General features: G+C 50.0%; 1 protein-coding gene across 2 annotated transcripts in view; it reads left to right on the top strand.

Moving 5' to 3' along the window:
• Positions 1–23291, top strand: part of RPH3AL (rabphilin 3A like (without C2 domains)) — a 129376-nt gene that overhangs the window by 62523 nt on the left and 43562 nt on the right. For both annotated transcript variants that reach the window (XM_080924120.1, XM_080924121.1), the window contains exon 5: positions 17551–17637. In XM_080924120.1, the coding sequence (XP_080780246.1) occupies positions 17551–17637 (87 nt within the window). The remainder of the gene's footprint in view (positions 1–17550; positions 17638–23291) is intronic.

The raw sequence follows: 23291 nt of genomic DNA, 5'->3' as shown, positions 1-23291 counted from the left end.
AGGGACCAGATGTGGTGGCACATGCTGTCTTCCTACCACTTTGGAGGCTGAAAGATGACTCAGAGTTCCAAGCTAGCCTGGGCTACAAAGACCAGCTTGTGTCTCAAAAGGGAAAACAGTGGCAAGAACCCAGATTAGGGAGGATATTCAGAAACAAGGAAATTTATGAAACAAGTTCAAATTATTGGGGTCTAGGGACAGAGTTCTTTAGTCTGAAGCTCTGGGTGTGATCAAAGCATAACCCTGGCGTGGTGATGTGCACCCCAAGGTCATCTTCAACTGTACAGCAAGTTCAAGGCCAGTTTGGGCTACATAAACCCTGTCTTTAAAAAAAAGGTTTCCAGTAATGGAGGCGCTGCTTCCATGCCAGGCCCCCCGTCCACCTTATCACCCAAACCACCATGGGAACTGGCTAGCCATACTTTTCAGGTGAGGAAAGGGGCACTAAGCAGGGGACGATGTCCTTCCCCAGGTGGGGTCTTAATGGCCTTCACCCACTATGCCTCAGTACATGAACCTACCACAAAAAGACCAGGGCAAGAGGAGTAGGTGAGAGTGTGTGGCCTGTCAGGTGACATTTGAATGACCTACCATTCTGCTGTTCGGTGTTAACTTCTCTATGCAGGAAGTGAGCCAGGACCAGTTGCTGAGCACCTGTTGTGTGTGCCGAGGTCATCCAGGTTGAGGGTAGGGCAAAACTAAGAAGGGACCACCTTGTGATTCCACAAAGCCATCCAGTAGGTAGAGAGGGATAAGGACACGACGAGAGAATATGAACTGAGCCAAGAGCCCTGCTATCTCCTCAGCACTCAGGAGCCATCTTCAACAGCAGAGCTATGTGCCAGTGACTCTGGAGTCTGCTGCGAACACGCTGGCAGACCGGGTCCTCCCTACACCAGGCACTACTAGGTCAGGGGCCTCCCCTGCTTTGGACAACCGGTGAATTGGAATGGACTTTACAAGACTGAGAACAAATACAAAGAGAAGCATCTGATGGGTGAAAATAGTAGGGATTTCAAATTGAACCTCCATAATGGTTTATCAGAGCTTGGTCATACCCACCATGTGTGCATTGTCCTTTCCTGTCTGGCACCACAGTGGCAGTGCTGAGCAGTGACACAGCTTGCTTTCTAGCCCTCCCTCTCTTAGCCCAGGGCGCCTGATGGCTCCAGAGGGTAAGAAAGGGGAGAACTTTGCCCAGCATGAGGCCCTGGCCTCAAAGCAAAGAGACTTTCTTCCCCCCGGCTATGCTGTTGGCGGGAGTAGGCAAGCGATCCAAGGTTGGGTCTTATAGACCCAGCGAGGTTGTCCCTCTTAACCTCGAGACTCATCTCTTCCTGGATTTATTTATTTTGCAGGATATGGGCACAGGCCCTCAAGCATGCTAGGCAAGGGCTCTATCACTGAGCTACCTCCTGGCCATCTGTTCATGGAATATTAAAAGATAATAGATCCTCGTGCCTAGCAGTTTAGAGTACTGGATTCAGTTGCCTATGTTTCCCTGCTTCGATTTTCTCCCCTGGAAATTGGGGGATAATCAAAGTTCCTGCCTTGGAGTGTGGTTATGGGGGTAGAAGTGAGCTAGGCATGTGACACGCTCTTAGAGATGGTGTCTTGTGCACGAATGCAGGAGAATTACAAAGAGTTTATACAAATGTAGGTAAGCGCTCTCCTGTCATGTCTAAGTGTCTTCAGACATATATGTTATTTGTATACTGAGGGTGTATGTCAGGGGAAAGTTGTTCTTGAGACAGGGTCTTGCAAAGTAACCCTGGCTGGCCTAAGATTTGCTGTGTGGCTGAGGATAGCCTTGATTTTTCTAGATTTTTCTAGTCTTTCCACCTTCACCCCATCAAGCAATGGGCTCCCAAGCCTCCCAGGTCAGCCCCAGTGCCTGGCGATGTTTGTGTATTTCCTTGATGAAACTAAATATATTTCTTATTCTGTAGTTTCCTTTGTTTATGTTTTCACTTCATATCACATCAGAATCAACACCCCCACACCCCCCCACACACACATGCAAAACAATCCAATTCTGTTTCTAGGAACTATGTAATAACACAAGGGAATTTCCCACACTGCTCGGCAGCCCCTCCTTCCCAGGTTACCCACAATGTGCTGGGGCCAGGGCTGGAGTGAAGTGCATAGATGTCCTTTAGACTGCAGACATCTCCCATTCTGTTCCTTAGTCTGCCGTCCTCCTGGGACCCACAGGCCCCTGCAGCTTATCTCCTTCACACTGCCAGTATAGACATGCCCACCTGTGTCTGAAATCCAGGCGGGACAGTTCAAGTTTATTTCCAGAAGGCTCCTTGGTCCTTCTGTGGGGTGGGTGGGAATCCTGTTGTCTAAGGCCACCCACAGCTGCCTTCCTCTACCCACTACTACTAGGCCACACATAATCACAGCCCTGTCCCTCCAATGTGGCCTTCAATGAAAAAACAAAACATCACCCTCCTTCCCCCCTCCTATACACACACACACACACACACACACACACACACACACACACACACACACACACACACTTTATCCCTTCCCTCCCCTCGAGGCACACTGTGATAGGAAAGGGTTGGACTAGACAGGATTGCAGGCTCTTCCGAGCAATTTCACCCTGTGGTGCTCAGGCCCACCCAGTTTCCATTCACAGACTGGGAGTCAGTGTGAGGCAGATACAGCAGGGAGCCCAAGCAGCCTCCTTTTAACCTCTGCACCTCTGAGCGTTCTCTGGGGCTCTTTGTGGATGTTGTTTTTCTTTTTCCAAGTCGTGGTTTCTGGCTGTCATGAAACTTATACCAGGCTGGCCTTGAACTCAGAGAGATCTGCCTGCCTCTGCCTCCTGAGAGCTGGGATTAAAGGTAATGTGCAGCCACCGCAGCCAGGCTCTTCTGGGGGAGGCTTTAAAGCTGCTCTAGTTTGCTTCCGTGCCCTCTTAGACTCAGGACTCATGTCCTTGGGTCAGGAGGAAGCCCTATGGGTTGGCAGGCTCCCAGAGTTCCTCTGTCCTGAGACCTCACAGCCGACCATTGTTATGTGATAGTCAAAAGGTAGTGTGTTTAGACCATTTTCCAGACAGAGAAATAGAAGCTTGGAGCTACAGCTCACTGTGGTAGTCGGCTTAGTTCAGATGTTACCTCCGTACCTGTGATAAGGGAAGAAAGCTGAAAATATTCAGGAGATGCTCCCCCAAAAGGAGGAGACAAAGGTGCCACCTTAGATATGGGGTGCTCCAATGCCAGAAGCAACTCCAACACCCATGGCAGATTACAGAGGAGGGAGACACTGCCAGCACTCGCTCCCTGTGACAGTTGTCACAGTCTGACCTGGTTTGTCATAATCTGGAGATGTCTGGGCGGACACAGGGAGTTTATAGGGGTCTGGTTTGAGTCTCCTGAGGCTTATCACCAGACTGAGTAATAAGATCTCCCATAACCCAAGGGTGAGAAGCAAACCTTCCCGGGGCTCTGAGGACTTGCCCAGGCTGGGTCACAGTGACACACCTCCCCGCCTCAACCATATTCGCCCACCACCCACTTCCCCCTAAGGCCCCTGGCGGCTGCAGTCCCAGCTCCTTCCTCCTGGTCTGGTGGGTAGAACTGTGCAAAGCTCCAGCAGCAGGAAGTGCCGCTGGCCAATCTGTTTAGTGGCTCGCTCTTAGCAGAGGTAATCCTGTGCAACTCACTTGTCCTCTGCCGCGGTAAATAACAGATAATGACATTTCCAGACCAAGATGTGGCTCACCGCCACGCTCTGCACCACTCCGGCTGCCCCGCCAGCTGCCACACTTCTGCAGGCCTGCGATTCTTCCTTGCTTTCGCATTGCCCCTTTATTGCTGGAGACTTTTCCCCAAGGCTGTCAGCTGCACACTGGCCACAGAGCAGGGTGTGTGCAGCCAGTCCTTCTGCACCCGGAGCACCAGGGCAGCTCTGCTGAAGGGGAGCAGGATGGGGGAGGGGAGAACTGGTTCTCTAGGCTCCCTGTACCTCTAGCCTCAGAAACAGACAAGATTAGGTGCATGCAGAATGGTGGAAACTCCAGCCTCAAAAGACCAAGGGCAACGGACATAACCCGATGGTAGATTACTTTCCTAGACTATAAGAAGCCCCATATTCCATCTCTAACACCTCCCTCAAACAAAGAATTATGGCTTTATTAGAGGCTTTGGCAGAGGGGGGAGGGTCTCTAGCCCCTTCCCTTTGAAATTCGATTCTCCCTTTTATCTGCCTCCAGGGAGAGGGACATTTCTTCCCATGGATGCAGACAGATAAAGCACAAGAGCACAGTGATGGGGTGGAGTTTCCAGAGACCCTTCTTAGAAACCACATTCAAAAGCAGACAAGAGCTGGTTGGTACTTGGGGGTGGGGGACGGAAAGGACAAAAGCAGGTAGATCTCTGTGAGTTCAAGGCCAACTGAGAACAGAGCTAGCTCAGGGACAGCCAGCACCACCAAAATGCAGAGAGAAGTCTAGTTAGTCCTATAGGGTATGATACCCAAGCACCTGGGTACAGGGAAGGGCCGAGCTGTGGTAGCATCCCTTACTGCTCTCTGGGTACTGGTTCTATTTCCTGCCTTTTTACATCTTGCTCTGCCCGCACCACTGTTCATCTCCCTGACATCCGAGGCTCCCTACTGTTTGCAGGACAAAGTCTAAATGCCTCCACGTGGTGTCAGGGCCTCGGCTTCCTTCCGTGGGGTTAGTGGGAACAGCTGTTGACTTCCTAGTGTAATTGGCACTAACTCCACCCAGTGGGTTTGTCTCCACCTAACTCTGTCTTGTCTTTGTTTCCCATGAAGCTCTAGGCCTGCCATCACCAGGGTCCCTAATTAGCCATTAGTGCCATTGCCCAAAGACTGCTAGAAGCAGGGATGTTTGTCTAGTCTGCTGGAATTTTTCAAATGAAAACAAAACAATTCCAAAAGGTACCTGCTGGTTGTGTCTACATAGCTGGAGAGAGGGGGATGGGGCTAATGTAATCACTGGAGGCCTGAGGAGCCCTTGATGTTCTTCTAGGACAAGGTAGACAAAGGTACTGACAACTTACAGGTGCCATGCTGGGGGATCTGGGGCCTGGAGGCTGGAGGCTGGTGGCTAGGAACCTGGGGGTTGGGGGCCTGGGGACAACCTACTGACGTAGCCTAGGGGTCTGTGTTGACTGCGTTTCTGGGGGTGCTGTGGACTGGCCATTTTGAACTATAGTTACACCAAGCCTGCCTTTGCTCCCTGTCTGTAGTCCAGCCTTTCAGGTCCAGCAGCCTCAGGCTGCCTGACTGTGCTCTGGGCCCAGCGATAGTGCTTCTTCCTCTTTGTACGATGTCTGTCCTGTCATCCTGGTCACCTTGCCCATTACGTCACTGTTTCCTCGGGTCTGAGACCTCCCCACTCAAGGCCCCTTCCTGACCAGCTGTCTGCTAGTACCCAGTGAGCCTCTGGAAGCAGGGCTGAGCTGAGCCTTCTCCAATCCCACCTGTACCAGGCCCTGCCACCAAGTCTTTCTGCCACCTCTTCCTGAGCCGAGGGGTGCTACCTCCCCAGGGTCCTCCATCAGCTGGCTCTTACTGTTTTCTTTCCTTCACATACGCATTTATGGGTTCTGTAAATAAGGGCAAAGCATGGCCCCTCCCCCACAAGTCTGTTCTGAGGATGTTCAATCAACAGTACAATATACTCCCCAGTATTGGAAGGATGCTGAGCCCAAGGCCTCCCCACCTCCACCTCCGAGTTCTGATACTTCTGTAATATGGTCCATGGGTTATCCCTTGCCCTGGTGTCTGCTGTCCTGATCTTCCTTCCAGCCTTTCCCCATGTAGCTATGATGGATTAGTCCTTCCAAGGGATTTTAGAAACAAAACCTGATATAACAAAGCCCATACCCTATCTCTTCCTGCCTACCCCCCAAACTGTTGGCCAGGTCTCTGAATAATCCTTGTTTACCTTCCTAACTTCTAAACCCATGGAGATCCGGGAATTCAAGTATCTGGACATGTTCTGGAAGACAACTACATTCACCACTATACCATCAACATATCCTGAGAATGTTCTGGAAAATGAAGTTCTAAGAATACAGAGGCCAGATTAGCTGCAAGAGTGTTTGAATCTCTGAAGTCCCATCTCTCCTCTCCTTAAATGCCCCATAGGCCTCCTGCGACTTCAGGCATAAGGGAATTCCACCCTGTAGAATCCTGTGTTTACGCTTAACCTCCCTCCCATGCCAGACAACCCAGGCTCTGCTGAGCACTACAAATCAACTCTGAACCGTGTGAGTCTGGAGCACAGTTCAGGCATAGAGTACTTGGGGAGCACGTGCAGAGCCTTGGCTGTGACTCCCCGGTATTCACCAGAGCCATGGTGTCTGGGGGAGCTATTCAGTGTGATGTGTTCAGCACTGCTCTGGGGGTGGCCTCACGTTCTGAAAGGGGAGCAGGGAAGACATCAGTGCCTCTTGGAGGGGCTCAAGGAAGGAGCCAGGGAGGAGGAGACTTTCAGATGTATTTTAAGGACATGAAGATGTTTGCCAGGCAAACATGCGGCTCAACCTGAACAGAAACCTTGGAGACAGGAAAGTCACCACAGAGACAGGAGTAGATAGTACAACATGAGGCTAGCGTGACAGGCTTGTTGATCTTAGCGACAAGGCAGGAGAGAGAAAGCAGGACCAAAGAGGGCGACTCAGTCTCTCTCTCCCCAGCAGCCTGTGGACCTGACTGTGTCCCTCCTGTTTAATCCAGAGCCTCAATGTCATTGTTCCTGAGCTCAGGGGATACTGTTATCCAGATTCTGGGTGTAGATGGAGAGAGGTAGCAGAGGCTCCTGCTCCACCCTCACACAAAGGCCATGAACCTTCCAAAAGCAAGCTGGGTATCTCTGTTCTGGGGATCAGGCCCTAAAATATGAGAAGAAAAACAAGCAAGGGTGACATCCCCCTCCCCCAGTGTGCAGGGATCAGCTGGGCAGCAACTCAGTGGTTGGAGGTCTCCAGTAAGGGTCCCGCAGTGAAAGGCTCAGTCCCACAAAGCTCACGTCAGATACCTGCTCAGCTCACCTGTGGAGTGCCAGGTCACCAGCCACGTTGCTCTCTTGGACTAGACTGGCTTGTAGAGATGGCTCACAGAGTTCAGGGAGGTGTCCTCCTGGTTTGTTAGAAAGGACATTAAGGTGAAAAAAAAAAAGGTGTGGGATGAGGTGTGGGGAAGGTGAAAGCCTCTTTGTAGGGACATCCTTACGTTTCCCTGTCCTAGAGCCCATCCTTCTGGTTTGAATGGAGGCTGGCATGACTGGTTACACTGTTGCCCATTTGAATGGAGGCTGGCATGACTGGTTACATTGTTGCCCATGACACCTGACTCTCCTCTCTGGGGTTAAGGGGTGGGGACACAGTCCTGATCTTGGTCTTTCTGCGGAGCTGTATCAGCAGGCACCAGCCTCTTTAGCACAAGAAAGCTTTTCCCTCTCATTTCCTTTTTTTCTTATGCAGTATGCTTGCATCAACCCCTCCATGTTAGGATTAAGCCTGCGGGTTCCACCAGGCCAGATCTTGGGCTGCCTGGTGTCTCAGTGTGTAAAAGCCTTTGCCATGCAAATCTGACAACTTGAGTCCAGCTCCCCAGGACCCACATTAAAAACCAGATGCTGTAGACTACAGTGAATCCCAGTACCTACAGTGAGATTGAGGGGGCCTCTTGGTGAGAGATTATCTGTGGGAGACCTGATTAGGGATTACGTTCTCATTGTGGCCAGTGTTTGTCTGGGAAGTTTAATTTCAAGGAAGAGCTCTTATCCATTTGTATTCCCTGACTCCCGAAGAACCAGTTTCTGAGCATAGAAGCATCCTTCTTAATGTGTACATACTAGAGCTCAGGTGAGGGGCAAGACTGGGAGGAAAGCTTTACCCTTCAGTTCCTAACCTGTGTGAGCCTGACAAGAATCCCAGCACCTAGACATTAATCCCAAAATCCATGTTGCTCTGTCCAACACAAAGCACACTTTATGTAAGTACCCCACCCCCAGCCCCTGTATACTGGTGCACATTTTCCAGTGCTGAATCAGATTAGGGTTTTACACATTTTACCTACCACTGAGCCACACCCCCAGCCCAAGCCCTTGCTTTAGTATCACCCACCAGGGTCTCAGGATCCCAATCTAGTTTCATCCTCTCCTCCATGTATGAACTTGGCTGAGCAGCCCAGAGGCTCGGCCAAGTTCAGCTCCTTGTTCAGCTCATTAAGCCTTCCTTGCAGGGTTGCTGTGAAAGTCACTGAGATTAAACTTGATAAGGATAATGTATGCATGTATGCGGAGCACTGGAATGTCACGGAATACCTGCTCCATAAGTGGCCCTAGGCTGTTATCATTGTTGCGAGTTGTAACTCTCAGTAACCACACAGCAAGGAGCAAGATCCTTGTGAGTTCAGTTGTCTATTTGCAAAGGTGAAACTGGCTTGAAGAGCTGCCTGGCTTGCCCGTGCTAATCCCCATTGGTAACTGGCCTAAATCTTAATCCTCTGGTGATTATTTGTGGCTCAAGTCCTCACAGTTCTAAATGCCTTGGCTAGCAAGCCTAGAAGCAGGAAGTGGTCTTTGGAACTGGAAGGAGATGATGAAGTCTCCAGGAAGGATTTGCCTTATCCAGGATGGTTAGTTTAGGCACTGGGAAGGCCTGAGGGACTCTGGGAGGATTACATTCAGGAACCCAGGATGGCATGGTCCTGTGTCTGTGTGTGTGTGTGTGTGTGTATGTGTTGGCTGTGCTCTCTCCCTTGTGAGGCTCTACCTTGTTTGGACCTCTGGATGAGGTGTGGAATCTAGGGATCCATTCCTACCTTCACACTGGGTGGAGAGGGTGAAACTGGGTCCATGTAAGAAGGAAAAGTGCCCTCCTCAAATAGGTCTGTCAGCCGCAGCCGAAACCAACATCTATGTCTCCGACAGAACAAGGCTCACACTCTAGCTCCCTTGGCCAAGCTATCTCTTGTTCATGAGGCAGGATCCCAAATCCCTACTTCACCAGGATGCTAGGAAAGTTAAATGAGATTCCCCACAAAGCAGTGCCTTCGGTGCCTGGCACAGTATTAGCACCACATAAACTGTTTAAATATTTATAGCGTGTCCATCAACATTTGAACTGTATGTATTAAGTTGCTTGGCAGTGGAGCCTGGGGTCCCCCCACTGAATCTATGGCAACAAGACTGTACTCAGCTCCTCTGCCTAACAGGGTGGGTGGCGCAGCTGCAGGCCCAGCTGGTAATATCTTAGGGATCAAGCGAGGCTGTGCCTGCGATCAGTGTTTGGTGACCCAGTGATACCACCTGGCCTGCCTCACCCAGATCCCACCCAGTTGATCTGTCAGCCAGTGCCCCTCTGCCATGCGCTGTCACTTCGCCTGGCCTGCACAAGTTCAGACCTAGTGCAGTAAAGGGCAAGTCTTCCCCAAAGTGTTAAGTATAGACTTCATTTAAATGGGATTCTGGGGTCAGGGCTGACACTCGGGGATGGAGCACTTACCACTACCATACACATGAGATCCAGGCTCTGTCCTCGGCACAGAATGGAGGGAGGGAGTAAAGGAGAGGACTTCTGCTTATCCTGGTGCTGGAGACTGAACTCAGGGCACACCCTGATTGATGATCATCAGGGCATCATACCTGATGGTCTCCATTTGAGTCATAGAACCCACGTGGTAGAAGGAAAGAACTTCCTGCAAGTTGTCCTCTGGCCTCCATACATGTTGGGAGGTTCACATGAATGCACAGACACAAACAGACAGACAGACACATACACACACAGAGACACACACACACAGACACACACAGAGAGAGAGACAGATACACAAAGAGACACACGGAGACACAGATACACAAAGAAAGACACACACAGAGACACAGAGACACAAATACACAAAGAGAGACACACACAGAGACACAGATACACAGAGACATACAGACACACACAGAGACACAGACACAGAGACACACACACACACAGACACATATGCACACAGACACATACAGACACACACAGAGACACAGACACACACAGACACAGAGACACAGAGAGAAAGACACACACAGACACACATACCTACTCCCTCAATGTAAAATAAAGTAGATTTTGACTTAGCACTATTTGATTTACATTTTGGCTGATACCTTCCCAGAAATCAGAATCCCTATGTGCACATACATATTTATTTATACGGCAGCTTGCCGACTTCAGACTATGCAGACTCTGTTGATGAGCTTTAAACATATTGTGTCCTTCACCCCTCTCGTTACCTGTACAGCTTCATCAGTATTTTTTGTCCCCTTTTCCATTTCCATCGTCATCATTTTTATTGTTGGCATAGCTTTCCCTACAGCACAATGTAGGGAAAAAAATTTTGTCTTCCTGTGTGGCTTTGCTTTCAAGCGTCAGGCACAGCATGTGGGATACGTGGACACTCGGGGGTTCCTGCCTCACATAGCCTATGCTTGTGCTGAGATAGACCATGCTGTGTATGAGGCCATATTGTGCAGCCCAGCCGCTGCACTTCCCGGCTTCGCTGTCAGGGACGGACAGCCCCTCTATCAGTGTCACCTGCAGCGTAGCTCCTATGGAGAAAGTCTCCTCCATCAGCTTCAAGGCATTGGATCTCTTGGGAAATGACTATGACCCGTTCTGTAGCATTGTGTGCTTGGGTGCTTGTATAAGTGAGTGTACACTTGTACCACATGGGAGGTGGAGTTAGAGAACAACTTTCAGGGATTGGTTCTCTCCACCATGTGGGGTCTGGGAGTATAGAACTCGGGTCATCTTAGCCTAAATCAGCATCTTTACAGTAATAGTAACTGTATATGGAGGGCACCAGATGCTTTTCCATAACTATTCTCAGTCGTTTGTACTTGAAGTCCCAGCTGCTCTTGAGGCTGACACGGGAGGAACTCGGGTACAGCCTGGGCAACCAAGCAAGATCTTATCTCTAAAATTAAAAATAAGTAAGTGCACAGCTATTGTTATCGTCCCTAATGCAGCACAGTTTGGTTGCTGGGGCCAGCTGGTGCAGTTTCTAAAGGTGACCTTCCCTCTTGGGCTGACAGAGCATGGATCTCCAGGTGGGGAATGACAGTCCTGAGAAGCTCCAGGGTTCTTCTAGGTGTGTGTGGCCATTTGCTGCAGATGGCTGTCCTGAGAGATGGCAGGCCTGCTCTCAAGACAGTGTCCTTTCCTGTAAGCCCCCTCTAGCAGCTTCTGAAGCAGCTAGGTGAAGGGTCCAGAGGGGGTGGGATTGGCGTGGCAGGGAGCCTATTGAGAACTCATGGGAACCTAGCCCTAGGCAGGCACCTGGGTTTTGATCTTCTAGGCTTTAAGAGCCTTTTAATGTATACATTTATTTTTGAGACAGGGTCTCATATGGCCTGAGTTGTCTTACAATATAGTTGAAGATGCTCCTAAGTCCCCAATTCCCTGCCTAGTTTGCCAAGTGCTAGGATTATGGGAGTGGACCAGTCCCCCTGGATTATGCAGTGCTGGGGATGGAGCCCAGGGCTCTTGAGTGCTGGGTAAACTCTGCCAATTGAGCTTCTGTGCCTGCCCCTTGAGGGCCTTTATATCAGATTCAGTGGCTCTTGGCTGTGGTCAGAGAAGGGCCTTGGCATCCTGAGCATAAATGAAGTGAGTATTATGGGAACATTTTGGGGGACACTGGATCCAGCCTTAAAACAGATATTACACAGGTAACTGACAGGATGAACCCTGGGGATGCTCATATGAGGGTAAGATGGACATCTCTGTAGCCTTCCTTTAGCAAAGGATGTGTTATGTCATTCCTGAGGCCTGCCCTGCTGGCCTCATGTCTCATTCCTTAAGAATAAGCGCCCCCCCCACCCCCCCCCCCAGCCAGTAGTGGGACCACCTCTAGTGTCTTAGTTAGGGTTTTACTGCTGTGAACAGACACCATGACCAAGGCAAATCTTATAAGGACAATATTTAATTGGGGCTGGCTTACAGGTTCGAAGGATCAATCTATTATCATCAAAGTATGCATGGCAGCATCCAGGCAGGCATGGTGCAGGCAGAGCTGAGAGTTCTACATCTTCACCTGAAGGCCGCTAGTAGAAGACTGAATCCAGGCAGCTAGCGTGAGAGTCTTAATCCCACACCCACAATGACACACCTACTCCAACAACTCTACACCTCCTAATAGTGCCAGTCCCTGGGCCAAGCATATACAAACCATCACGTCTGGGGACCCCACATTATCTACACCTTTTCCCAGTCTAACCTCCCAGCATCCCACTCATCAGAACCACTTGGCATGTACCTAATTCACAGACCTGGCTCATGCTAAGTGTGTGCCTCTGTGTGTTGCCTTCAAGCACTTTGGCACATTCTAAGGGAGAACATCTTATCTTCTTGGTTATAGTCCTAGAGGGGGCTCCCCTTTCTCCCTCCGTGCTTTCTGAAGATAATCATAACGGGCACCAGGAAGAGGAAAGCTGGTAACAAACATGGCCTCTGCCCCGTCTGACAGCCTGGTGGGGACAGTGGCAGTGGTCCATCACATGCATCAGAGGACAAAAACAACCTGGACAGATAAGAGGAAGAGGCAAGAGCCTGCAATGGAAGGTGCTACTGGGTAAGGCAAGAGCAGCCTGCCTTGAAGAAGTCTAAAGGACATCTAGGCCCGTGAGGAACACCGTGTGGTCAGACGCATCGCAGGCAAGGCTGTAGCACAGTAAGAGCCAGGGACAGAGGGTGAAACAAGGACTAGGCTCTAGTGGAAAGCCAATGTGGCTGAACTGTAGAGTGGAGACGGATAAGAGCAGAGGCCAGTGAGGGTGAGGGGGTCCATCCTGAACCCCCTTCACCATGCAAAACAGGGTGGTCTTCACCCAGAGGCAACAGGAAGCCTCTGAAATCTCTTAGGCTGGCAGAAGTAGGAGAGATGGCATCCGTACAGTTCAGTAGGCTGTATGTCATGAACTAATTGGGTGCCTGGCTGGTATAGGGGACACAGGGTGGGCCCTTGGTGTAGGCTAAGGCATGGTGGTGACTGTGGCTCACACAAAGGTGACAGGGGAGTTTATATGCTCAAAAGCTGCTTGGGGTTCCTATGGAGGAATTATTGAATGGGGGTAAGAAAGGATCAGGGTGCCTGCTGGGTTGGGATAGTACTAAAGGAATTTGTGTTATTCAGTGATAAAGATGTGCTGGCAAAGGGCACCCTCATACATTGTGGGAATAACCTCCCTTGATCCTCACAAGGTGAGGGTTGTCTATTGCCACTGACCTTGAGAGGAAAAAAGTAAAGGTTACAGGAAGCGTGAAGGGCACCATCTGCTTCTGGCCTGTGCTCTACTGACCGGGTTCTCGGGGCTGGACCACACATCTGCAAAGGGTCGAACAGATGGGTTGAGAACAGCGATACCGGGCACACAGTCTGGAGGCTTAGAGGGTTGTCACTTCTCAACCTAAGTCCAGAGTGATTTCATTAGTGCTCAGATGCTTTTTCAGGCTGCCAGGTACTCGGGCCGTGAGAACCCCAAAAGCCAGTGTCCCATTGCAGAAGGTAATTCTGCTCATGGGAAGCCCATCTGGGCAGGAAGCCAATGGCTTCCCCAGGCCTAGGTTCTTCTTGCCAGATGGAGAGGCTGGCTTGCTCTTTCATGCACAACCTTTCTTCTATTCATTCCTGTTAAATGCTGGCTGCTTAATTTTCTGTATTAGAATCTGGAAACAAAGACCAAACTCATAAAGGGAAATGGAAATGTCTCATTATTTTCCTCTTGATCTGAGATTTAATAGAGCAGCGATTCTGTACTATTTGAAGTGAGGCATGTTATCTTGCCGTAGCCCCAGGCTCTGGGGAATACCCGGCTCCCTGACGGCCAGGCATGCTCCAAACATGTGAATATGGCTGAATGGTGCTAGGACTCTCTGTAGCTTTGATCACTGGTGTCTGTGGCTTGGCAGGGCCATAGGGCTGTGTGCACATGGGTGAGTGGGTCCCATCCCGCCACCTTTCTGATCCCCTACAGAAAACTCTGAAAGGCCAAAGGTCAGGGAGAGAAACTCCAAGAAGCTGCTCACTGTCACCCTTTCCACCTGAAGTAGATCCGGGAATACCCACAGTCCCGGTTTGAACCTAGGGAGCAGGCAGCACTGAGTTCTCTGCTGTGGAGACGCGGGGATTCAACACCCCAGCGTGGATGGGCCATCTGCCTCTCTTTCCTCCTACACCAGACTGGAGCACACCTACCATCTTCAGCCTCACCTATGGAGAGTGACTGCATGCCACATCTGTCTGAGTGGGGGACAGGACAGTTTTTGTGAGCTTTTTCCTTGTTTCCTCCCATCCTCCTCACCCCTGGCCCCACAGCACGGATGTACCAGCCATCAGATGGTTTAACAAGACATGTGTGCCTCACCCTTCAAAACCCAGGGGCCAGTTAGATAACTCAGTCAGTAAAGACACTTGCTTCTAAGCCTGATGACCTTGAGTTCAGTCCCTGAACCCCACACCATAGAAGGTAAAGTTGTCCTGTGACCAAAGTTGTCCCTTGACCTCCACGCAGAGTAAAGAAGTGTCAAAAAAATTTTTTTTTAAATCTCATTTAACTCTACCCCCACCCCTGCCACACACACACCACTCGGTGCAGCTGAGCCACCCTCAACTTTGGCGTGGTGACTCCTGGGAAAGCCCCAACACATCATGAGGTCACAATACCACCTGGCCCTGCCTGTCCATGTGTCTCATCCAACAACCTGTGCTCTGTTCCAAAGGCATCACATACCCAGTGATCACAAGGATGGGCACATTTTGCTGAGCAAATATTCTATCACTGAGCCCCTTCCCTGGTCCCTAGTCTCACTTTAAATGATTACCCAGACTGATGTAGAGCCCAAGGAGAATCTCATAGGCTTTTAGAGGAGGATGCAACAGGCACTGCTAATAAGACAATGCCAGGCATTGCCCCAGTCCAAGCCTGTGTCCCAGCATCATGACCAACTGACTGCAGGAACCATCAGGGTTACAAGGACATCAGGTTGGTAGCTGAGTTCTGTGTGGTATAGAATGGAGCATGGTTGACTCCAAGTGACACCAAGGCCTCCCACCATGGAACAGCAGAGAGACCCATGGTGGGGGCCACTATGGACCAAGTATTTGTGTCCCCTAAACCTATATTCTGATGCCATGCCCAGTAGGGTACTTGGAGGTGTGGTCTTTGGAAAATGACTGGAGTTAGAGGCAGTCACATACGATGGGGTTGGACCCTTCAAAAGAGGAGGAAGCAGCCCAAGCTCTGTCCTCTGTCACATGGGTATATTCTAGAAGGCTGCCATCTGTCAGCCTTTCAGGCCTCCATTACTACAGAAGGCAGCTCCTATAGCTTCAGTCAGGAACTATGGTCTTTTCATCACATCAAACTGATCTGACCCAGATAGGGCCTGATGCTACACTGTCCCCTCTCCCTACAGACAGTGACCATTGGGCTGCCGGGCAGTTTGCAGGCTGCTAGGCTGAGAGAGAGCTTAGGACAGAACCAGACTGGCCAAGAAGCAGTGTTGGGGCATGTGTGTGCCCCAGTGGACCCAGCTCTCAGAATCAGTCTGAGCGGTGTCACTGGCCAGCTACTTAGAGTCTTCAGCCATATCCTAGGTCCCTGCTGGAACAGAACCAGCCCTCCATTGTTGTGGGTTGTACGAGGCACCTGGGGGAAAGGGCTCGATTATTCTGCTAAGCTCTGGAAGGCGACTCCACTTGGTGGCTCTCAAGCTGAGCCGTCTACAGGATCTCAGAGTCTCTATCACTCCGTGTTCTTCACAGGAATCATGTCACATCATGCACCTCCTTCACATGCTGTTGCTGGTGTACCCGGCACACATGATTGTTCCATGAATGGTGACCAATGGTATTTTCATCCCACCTGATTTTCAAGAACATGGTCTCGTTCAACAGCCCTGGGAAGGGCAGAGAACTCTGTGTTACAGGGCAAAGCATAAAGAAGGCAGTAGGAGCCTCTGGGTCTCTGAAGACCACACTAGAGATGGTGGCCTAAAATCTAGATGAGCTGCCAATCCCTGGGGAGGCTCACTATCCCCAGCCTGTAAATGGTCCAAAGGCAGGGCTAACACTTTGGTAGCTGCCTCTCCCTTCGAAAGGTCCAGAGAGCTAAGAATACCCTTAGGGAGCGCCTCCAGGGAGTACCTCCAAGGAGCAATGGGCAGCTCTGAGAGGACCCTCCTTGCATGCTTGACGACAAACACTGCAAACCTAGCACTTTCTGGAGAGCCAGTTAAGTAACCCCTGTGCTGCCTGGAACCTGAGAAGAGACCTTCCTGCCAATCTCAGAGACAGGGCCTTAGAGCAGATTCCACTGGGACCGTGACTTTGGACGGAGGCCAATCCGTGCCCACACTGGAATGCATCATCACTTCCCTTCTGAGTGTGCCGGCTCCCGCCATTCCTGTGCAGCAGAGGCTCTGCAGCCTGATCAGGCTGGTGACACACGCCTGGGGAAGCCAAGTTGGTGACATTTCTCTCTCCATGGAGAGATGTGTCTCTTGCTCGGTTGGCAGCCTGCAGCAGAGGCCAAACAACAGTTCCATCCTTTCCTGTAGGGACAGATGCATCAGGAAAAGCCACCATTTTTCAGTCACATGCCCCTGGTAGGCTAGGAACCAATCTCAACCCCAACAAATCCACCTCTGCTTCCTGGTGTTTATCCTAGCCTTCCCCGCCATTGCTTGTTGCTGTGCCTCTCAGGAAAGCAAAGGATCTGTTTAGATGTTAAGAACTTAAACAATTGAGTAGAAGGAGAAACACTGGAGTCCGTGGTCTGGCTATTTATGTCCAGAAGGGAACATCGACAGCAGATGCTACAGGACCATTGCCTCCTCATGTCCCTTGCCTCAGACCCTGGACAAGGTCTCAGGTCTTTCCACACCCTTCACTCCCGACCCGTGCAGTGGGCTGGCCACCTAACTGAGAAGGTCCTGGAATCCTTGCATGAGAAATGTGGTACCAAGCTGCTATTCATGTGTCTCCCCATGGCCCCTAACCTGTCAGGCACATGTGGGAGGTTCTGGCCTGCTCCTAAGCAAGTGTGTACTTTCTTTGGGAGAGGACCATATTTCCCGCCCACATCTGCAGGTAGCCACAGTCCTCTGTTGGAAGGCAGTGTCTTCATCTGTTGTTTTCTTGGATCCTCCCCAGGTATTAGGCATTTGGGGGATTTCCAGTTCTTTGCTGCTGAACACGCTGGTGCTGTGGAGATCTCTAGCTAATATCCTCCCCACCCCCCACCTCCGTTAGCTGATTTTGCTGTGGTCCTTACAGGACAGACTTAGAGGATGTGTAATCTGTAACATGGCGATCCACAGCTGGGGCAACTAGATTGCAAAGACATCCAAAGGTTCCTAGATTAGCTGTGCTTTGGGAGACCTGTCCTTAACTCAAAGCAGAAATCCTCTCAAAAGGTACCACAGTATCCCTCGGAGCCCACCACCCTAGCTCCACAGCCTAGGAGAAAGCAGCCAAAATATTGACACTCTTGTATCCTCTCTCTTGTAGAAAGTCTGCACCAAGTGTGGGATCGAGGCGTCCCCTGGCCAGAAGCGGCCCCTGTGGCTGTGTAAGATCTGCAGTGAGCAGAGAGAGGTAGGGATTCTGCAGTGACTTGGGCTTGGGTGGGGCAGGGTGGATGGACCAGGGTGGAGTCATGCCCACTGGCATTGGGGTGCTGATGGGAACTTCTCCAGAGGGACGGTCCAGAGGAAAGGGCCCAAGGAGGACTCCCCAGGGAGGAAGGGTGGAAAGAAAAACCTCCTGGCCTGCCTGTCCCCTTGCTGCTGTAAAGATGAGCTCTTCTGAGCATGTGGCACTATGACAGAGTCCTTACATCTGCCATTCATTTCCCCTTTGCTATGTCCCTCTGGTGGGTGTCACCTCTCCCTTTGCCTGGTGGGGAAACACCTAAGGCTAGATAACCTGTGTATACTGAGCTTACAGTGAGGGAGGTGGGTTGGCCATTGAGTAAAGTCATAGCCTGTCATGATGCTGCCACCGAGAGTCCTTCCTAGTGCCAGTGTTCTGTGGGTCCAATTTGGTCCCTTTCTGGGGGGGGAGTAAATAATTCTTGGGGGTTAATAAAGCCCCTGGGGTGGTAGAGCCTAGAACTGCTTCTCCTCACCCCTGAGTTTTCCCCTCTGCCTAAGGCTGGGATGAAACCAGAGCAGGCCATGGCAGACAGTTTCGGAGGAGGCGGAGCGGGTAACCAGAGCAGCAGGGCAGAGGGAGTCATTAGCTGTCCAGAGATGGTCTTGCTTTTAGTTACTCTGCCTGGAGCTTTTCATACAAGGCTTTCTATTCTGGAAAACTCCATCCCATGCCATCTCATCGTCCTCCTGGGCATCATATGTTTTAAAACTCCCCAGGCCATCCATTGTCTGCACTCCTAGATTCTTTGTCGATACCTTTCACTGGGTCTTGGGTTCCTCAGGGCAGAGCCAGGCATCCTGGGTGTGTGGTGAGTCTGGGAACACACCCCAGCCCTGTGTGCAGCTGCCCACTTTCCTGTACTCTCCTCAAGCATTCTTTCTCTCACATACTCCTGCCTCGGGACCGGGTCCTGCTCTTTGTGTCCTTCTCTCCAGGTGCGAAAGCCTCTCTCTCTCTCTCTCTCTCTAGCTTCATTTTTAGCGACTTGGCTGTCTAGTCTAGTCTGTGGTCCCCCACCTCCCGTGGAATGCTTTAAGTTCTCATCTATAGGAGGACTAATCTCCCAGCTGTCTCCACCTACTGCTGGGCGCTGAGCTCCATAGGCAGCACATTTGGATGCTCAAAATAGCAAGTAGCAAAGGCGCATTGACACACACCTGTAATCCTACCTCTCAGGAGGAGGCGGGAGGATCGAAAGATGGAGGCTAGCTTAGACTACATAGCAAGATTGCGTGCGTGTGTGTGTTGTGTGTGCATTATGTGTATGTTGTGTGTGTTGTGCATGTGTTGTATGTGCATTATGTGTATGTTGTGAGTGTGTTGTGTATGTTGTATGTGTGTGTTATGTGTGTTGTATGTGTTATGTGTGTTGTGTATGTTGTATGTGTGTGTTATGTATGTTGTATGTGGTGTGTGTTGTGTGTCTGTTGTGTGTATGTGTTGTGTGTCTGTTGTGTGTTGTATGTGTGTTGCATGTGTGTTGTGTGTATGTTGTGTGTGGTGTGTTTGTGCGTTAAGAGTAAGTACTTTGAACCTCTGGTCTACTGGGGTATACATCTTGGTTTTAAATACAGTCAAGCTTACATGTTGCTTTTAAGATATTTCCATATGTCATTGCCGTGTGTCTGAAAGACAGAGGCAGGGCCTTGAAGTATCATTTAGACCTGCTTGGAGGGCCCTTGTCTCCACATGGTGATAATGATGGCCTTTCATGGAATGGCTGGGGACTGGGGTGTAGCAAGCTTACCGCCCGCTGCCTGCCTCATGCTATGTAAGTGTTAGAGGCTGCTCCTTCTTCGCAGCCCACGCTTTAACTGAGGTCTCTCTAGTCATCAAAGGACCCCTTTTTAGGTACAGATAAGTAGCTGGGTGGTGGTGGTGCACCCCTTTAATCCCAGCACTGGGAGGCACAGGCAGGCTGATCTTAGTGAGTTTGAGGCCAGCCAGGTCAACAGGGTGAGTTCCAGGATAGCTGGGGGTGTGTGTGTGGAGGGGTAGAGAATCAAAAGAGAAAGAGAAAACTCAGATAAGCAAGAAAGAAATTTTTCTACATAGTGTCTGGTGAGGAGATGTCTCAGGATAAGGTACTGCTCACATGTGAACTGGTCAAGTTGCAGCAAACGAAAGAAAGTGGATGGGAAGAAAGGGCCGGCGTCCGATTCACCAGCACACTCCTTAAAAGTCCTGAGTTCCCAGACTTAGGGAGGGCCTCTACCAGCCAATTCTAATCTCTAGAACGTCCCATTTTCAGGAAAGTCTGAAAAAGCTTCGGACGAATTTTCTTATCTTTCCTGAGGCAAAGACTGGGAGACCCCAAATTGTGCAGTCAGCTTGTCCTTGAGTCTTTAGGAGCAGATAAAGCTTAGCGAGATCAGAAAGGTTCCCTCTGGCTCCAGGCACCGACTCGTGGAGCTTGCTGCACTCAGACAGGGTCGTGAAGGTGAACATGGCTCATCCTCTGTGGGTGCTCTGCCCATATGCTGCATCCCGCTGTGGGCTTGGGCAGGGGATGGGGGCAGGGCGATGGGTTTCCTAATGCCTTTTTTATCTCTTCAAGAAATATCTAATCGTAACAAAGAGATAGAAAGGACATTTAATGAGCCATGTTTTAAGCACTGAGCATAGCTGATGTGAAGACTCTGAGAGGAATTTGGAGTTGTGCCCCACATCAGAAAGCAGGTCGTGACAGAAGAACTTGGGTTGCTGATGGACGCTCTTGTGCCGCTTCCCCCAGGGCACTCAACTCTGTCTACTCCTGGCTAACTTCCATCAGCCCTGGCTGTAATTGCAAGTCATTTCTCTCAAGTGGGTCGGATATGTGCCGAATGTTCCAGAGCGGGCAGCTGGGTGTTACTGTCTGTCTGACGCACGTGAGCGGCAATGTGAATCTCAGTCTGCCAAATTTTGAGTTTACAACGTAATCCATTCATTCACTTGGGCATTTTATTAAGCATCTTCTAATGGGCCAGGTTAGACAGCTCTTATAATGAAAACGTGGACTGGAGAGGAGGGAGCCATAAACACAAGAAAGTACACCTTGTAACCTCAGATGGGGAAAATGTGATCCAAGGAAATGGGGGAAGAGATGCTGGAAACAGTGGTCCTTATTCTTTACAGCAGCCAGGGAGGGGACCGCCGATAAAAGGACATTTGAGCAAAGAACTGAGGTCTATTCCTTGGCTATGGAGGGAGCATATTGCAGAGGGTCGGGGGAGATGCTTGTGTACAAAAGCCCCGAGGGTAGATGTGTGTTGAGTGGGGAGACCAAGGGACCAGGAACTGGGTCAAGGTTAAAGATGAAGAGGTCAGACTGTGGTAGCTTGGTACACCATTGCAGAGCCTTGAGCTGCTCTAGTCAGAAAAACTGGTGGGTCTCGATTACTTCAGAGTGGCATGTTCTAACCTCTTTTACGGAATATTCTGGCTGCTGTGGTAACTGACTTGTAGGCTACAGTAGTGATTTATTCTGTTTTTAATATTGTTCGGGGTGTCCAAGTTATCTTAGTAGCCTTACAAGTTTTCATATGTGTCTATACACACACACACACACACAGAGAGAGAGAGAGAGAGAGAGAGAGAGAGACGCATGCACTAGTTATGGTGATGGCACAGGCCTGTGATCCCAGCACTTAAGAGGCAGAGGGGCAGGGGGATCAGAATTGAAGGCCAGACTAGACTTTATAAAGCCCTGTCTCAAAAAAATAAGATGTATTTTATTATTTTAAAATAACGAGTCATTGGGTAATTTCGGGATGCTGCCAGTACACAGAGTATATAAAGAAAAACACAAAATCATATCCTGACTCTCTAGAAAGAACCACTACTAACATTTGTGTTAGTACTTCCAACCTCCTTGGTTTGGTCTGTTTGTTCTCCCCTCTAGTCTGTTGAAACAGTGTTTTAAACTAACATCCTATTCTAAGTTATTCCACAGTGTAACCAAAAACCACTGTGGAGATTCTGTCAAGCAGATTCCTCCAATTTAAGACATTATTGTTTTGGTTTGGTTTTTTTGGGTTGGGTGTTTTGAAGCAGTATCTCATGTAGCCCAGGCTAGCCCAGGCTAGCTTTGAATATCCTATGTGGCTGGGATTAAGGATAACCTGGAGCATCTATCCTGCTGCCTCCACCATTTAAATGGTTTCCATAACGATATACCCTTGAAGGGTGGGAAGCCAAGAGTCCACCACCACCCAGGGCCCTGCCTGCAGTGTAGATACAGATCACAGTGGATTCCTAGGCCCAGAGAGATGGCTCCAGGGATGAGAGGGATCTACACGGCTGGAACACAGCTCGCTAGAAGAAACAGTTGGTGAAGAAAAGATAGAAGCCACACCGAATAAGCAGGGGAAAGTACAGGCAAAATGGGAAAGGATCTGAATGAAAAGCATTATTGAAGTATTACTAATGATCTGTAAAGTTCAGCCGAACCCTACTCATTCCTACAGCAGTGGGCCTGGCGGTCCCCAAAGGTAGCCACAGTGGTTGCCTTATCCATACATAGACTTTTCAAACTTTTCCTGGTTGGTACTTCCAGTCGCCTTTCAGCCAGCACATGAGATTCTCCTGCCTTGGCCTCCCAAGCACGTGGGTCACACACGTAACTAACTGACTGTATATCCCGGCCTCCCTCACAGGTCTCCAGTGCCCCTGAGCCCTGGCAAACTGGTCTTCTAGTTGACAAGTGGACAAACTCTGCCATGTGTGCAAGATTTGGAGAAACAAAAAGGGCACCGACCTGGCCCCTGTGCACTTAGTGGGATGCCCCCAGGAAGGGAGGTAGAGGCAACAGTCCAAGGACGCGACAGATAGCAAGCTGAGGAAGACCAGGCTGTCCCATGTGTAGGAAGAGGAAACGATGAAAATCAGTGTGAACGTGCTCTCCAGAAGGCTGTGGCAGTGGTGTGTTCACTCTGCCTCAGTAGCCAGTTGACGCTTTACTGTATTTGGCAATTAAAGTTTTTACCTACCAGGACTGGGGGGATGGCTCAGTGGTTAACTTGAGCTTGCTACACAAGCCCAAGGGCCTGGGTTCAGATCCCCAGCATATATGTAAGAAGCTAGGGGTGTTGCCTGCTTTAATTCCAGTGCTGGGGGACAGCGATAAGAAGATTCCTAGAGCTCACTGGTCAGTTGGCCTGGCAGTCAGTGAGCTCCAGGTTCAAGGAGAGACTGTGTTAAAAATCAAGGTGGATGGGCGGCAGAGAGGGCTCAGCGGTTAAGAGCACTGACCTGCTCACCCAGAGGTCCTGGGTTCAAGTCCCAGCAACTGCTTGGTGACTCACAACCATCTAGAATGGGATCTGATGCCCTCTTCTGGTGTGTCTGAAGACAATGACAGTGTGCTCATATATATATATATATATATATATATATATAAAATATATATAATAAATAAATCTTTTTTTAAAAAAATCAAGGTAGATATCAATAGAGGAAGACACCTAATGTTGACCTCTGACCTCCTTGTCCATTCATAGTCATACACACACACACACACACACACACACACACACACACACACACACACACACACGAGCACTTTTGTATTTGGGTACTTGACCTAGAGAAGCATCTCAGTTATATTTTTGATT

This window comes from Micromys minutus, assembly GCF_963924665.1.
Source record: "Micromys minutus genome assembly, chromosome: 10".
In the NCBI taxonomy this organism is placed as follows: Eukaryota; Metazoa; Chordata; class Mammalia; order Rodentia; family Muridae; genus Micromys; species Micromys minutus.
Note: the sequence above shows the minus strand (reverse complement) of the source record. Positions and strands in the feature narration are given on the sequence as shown.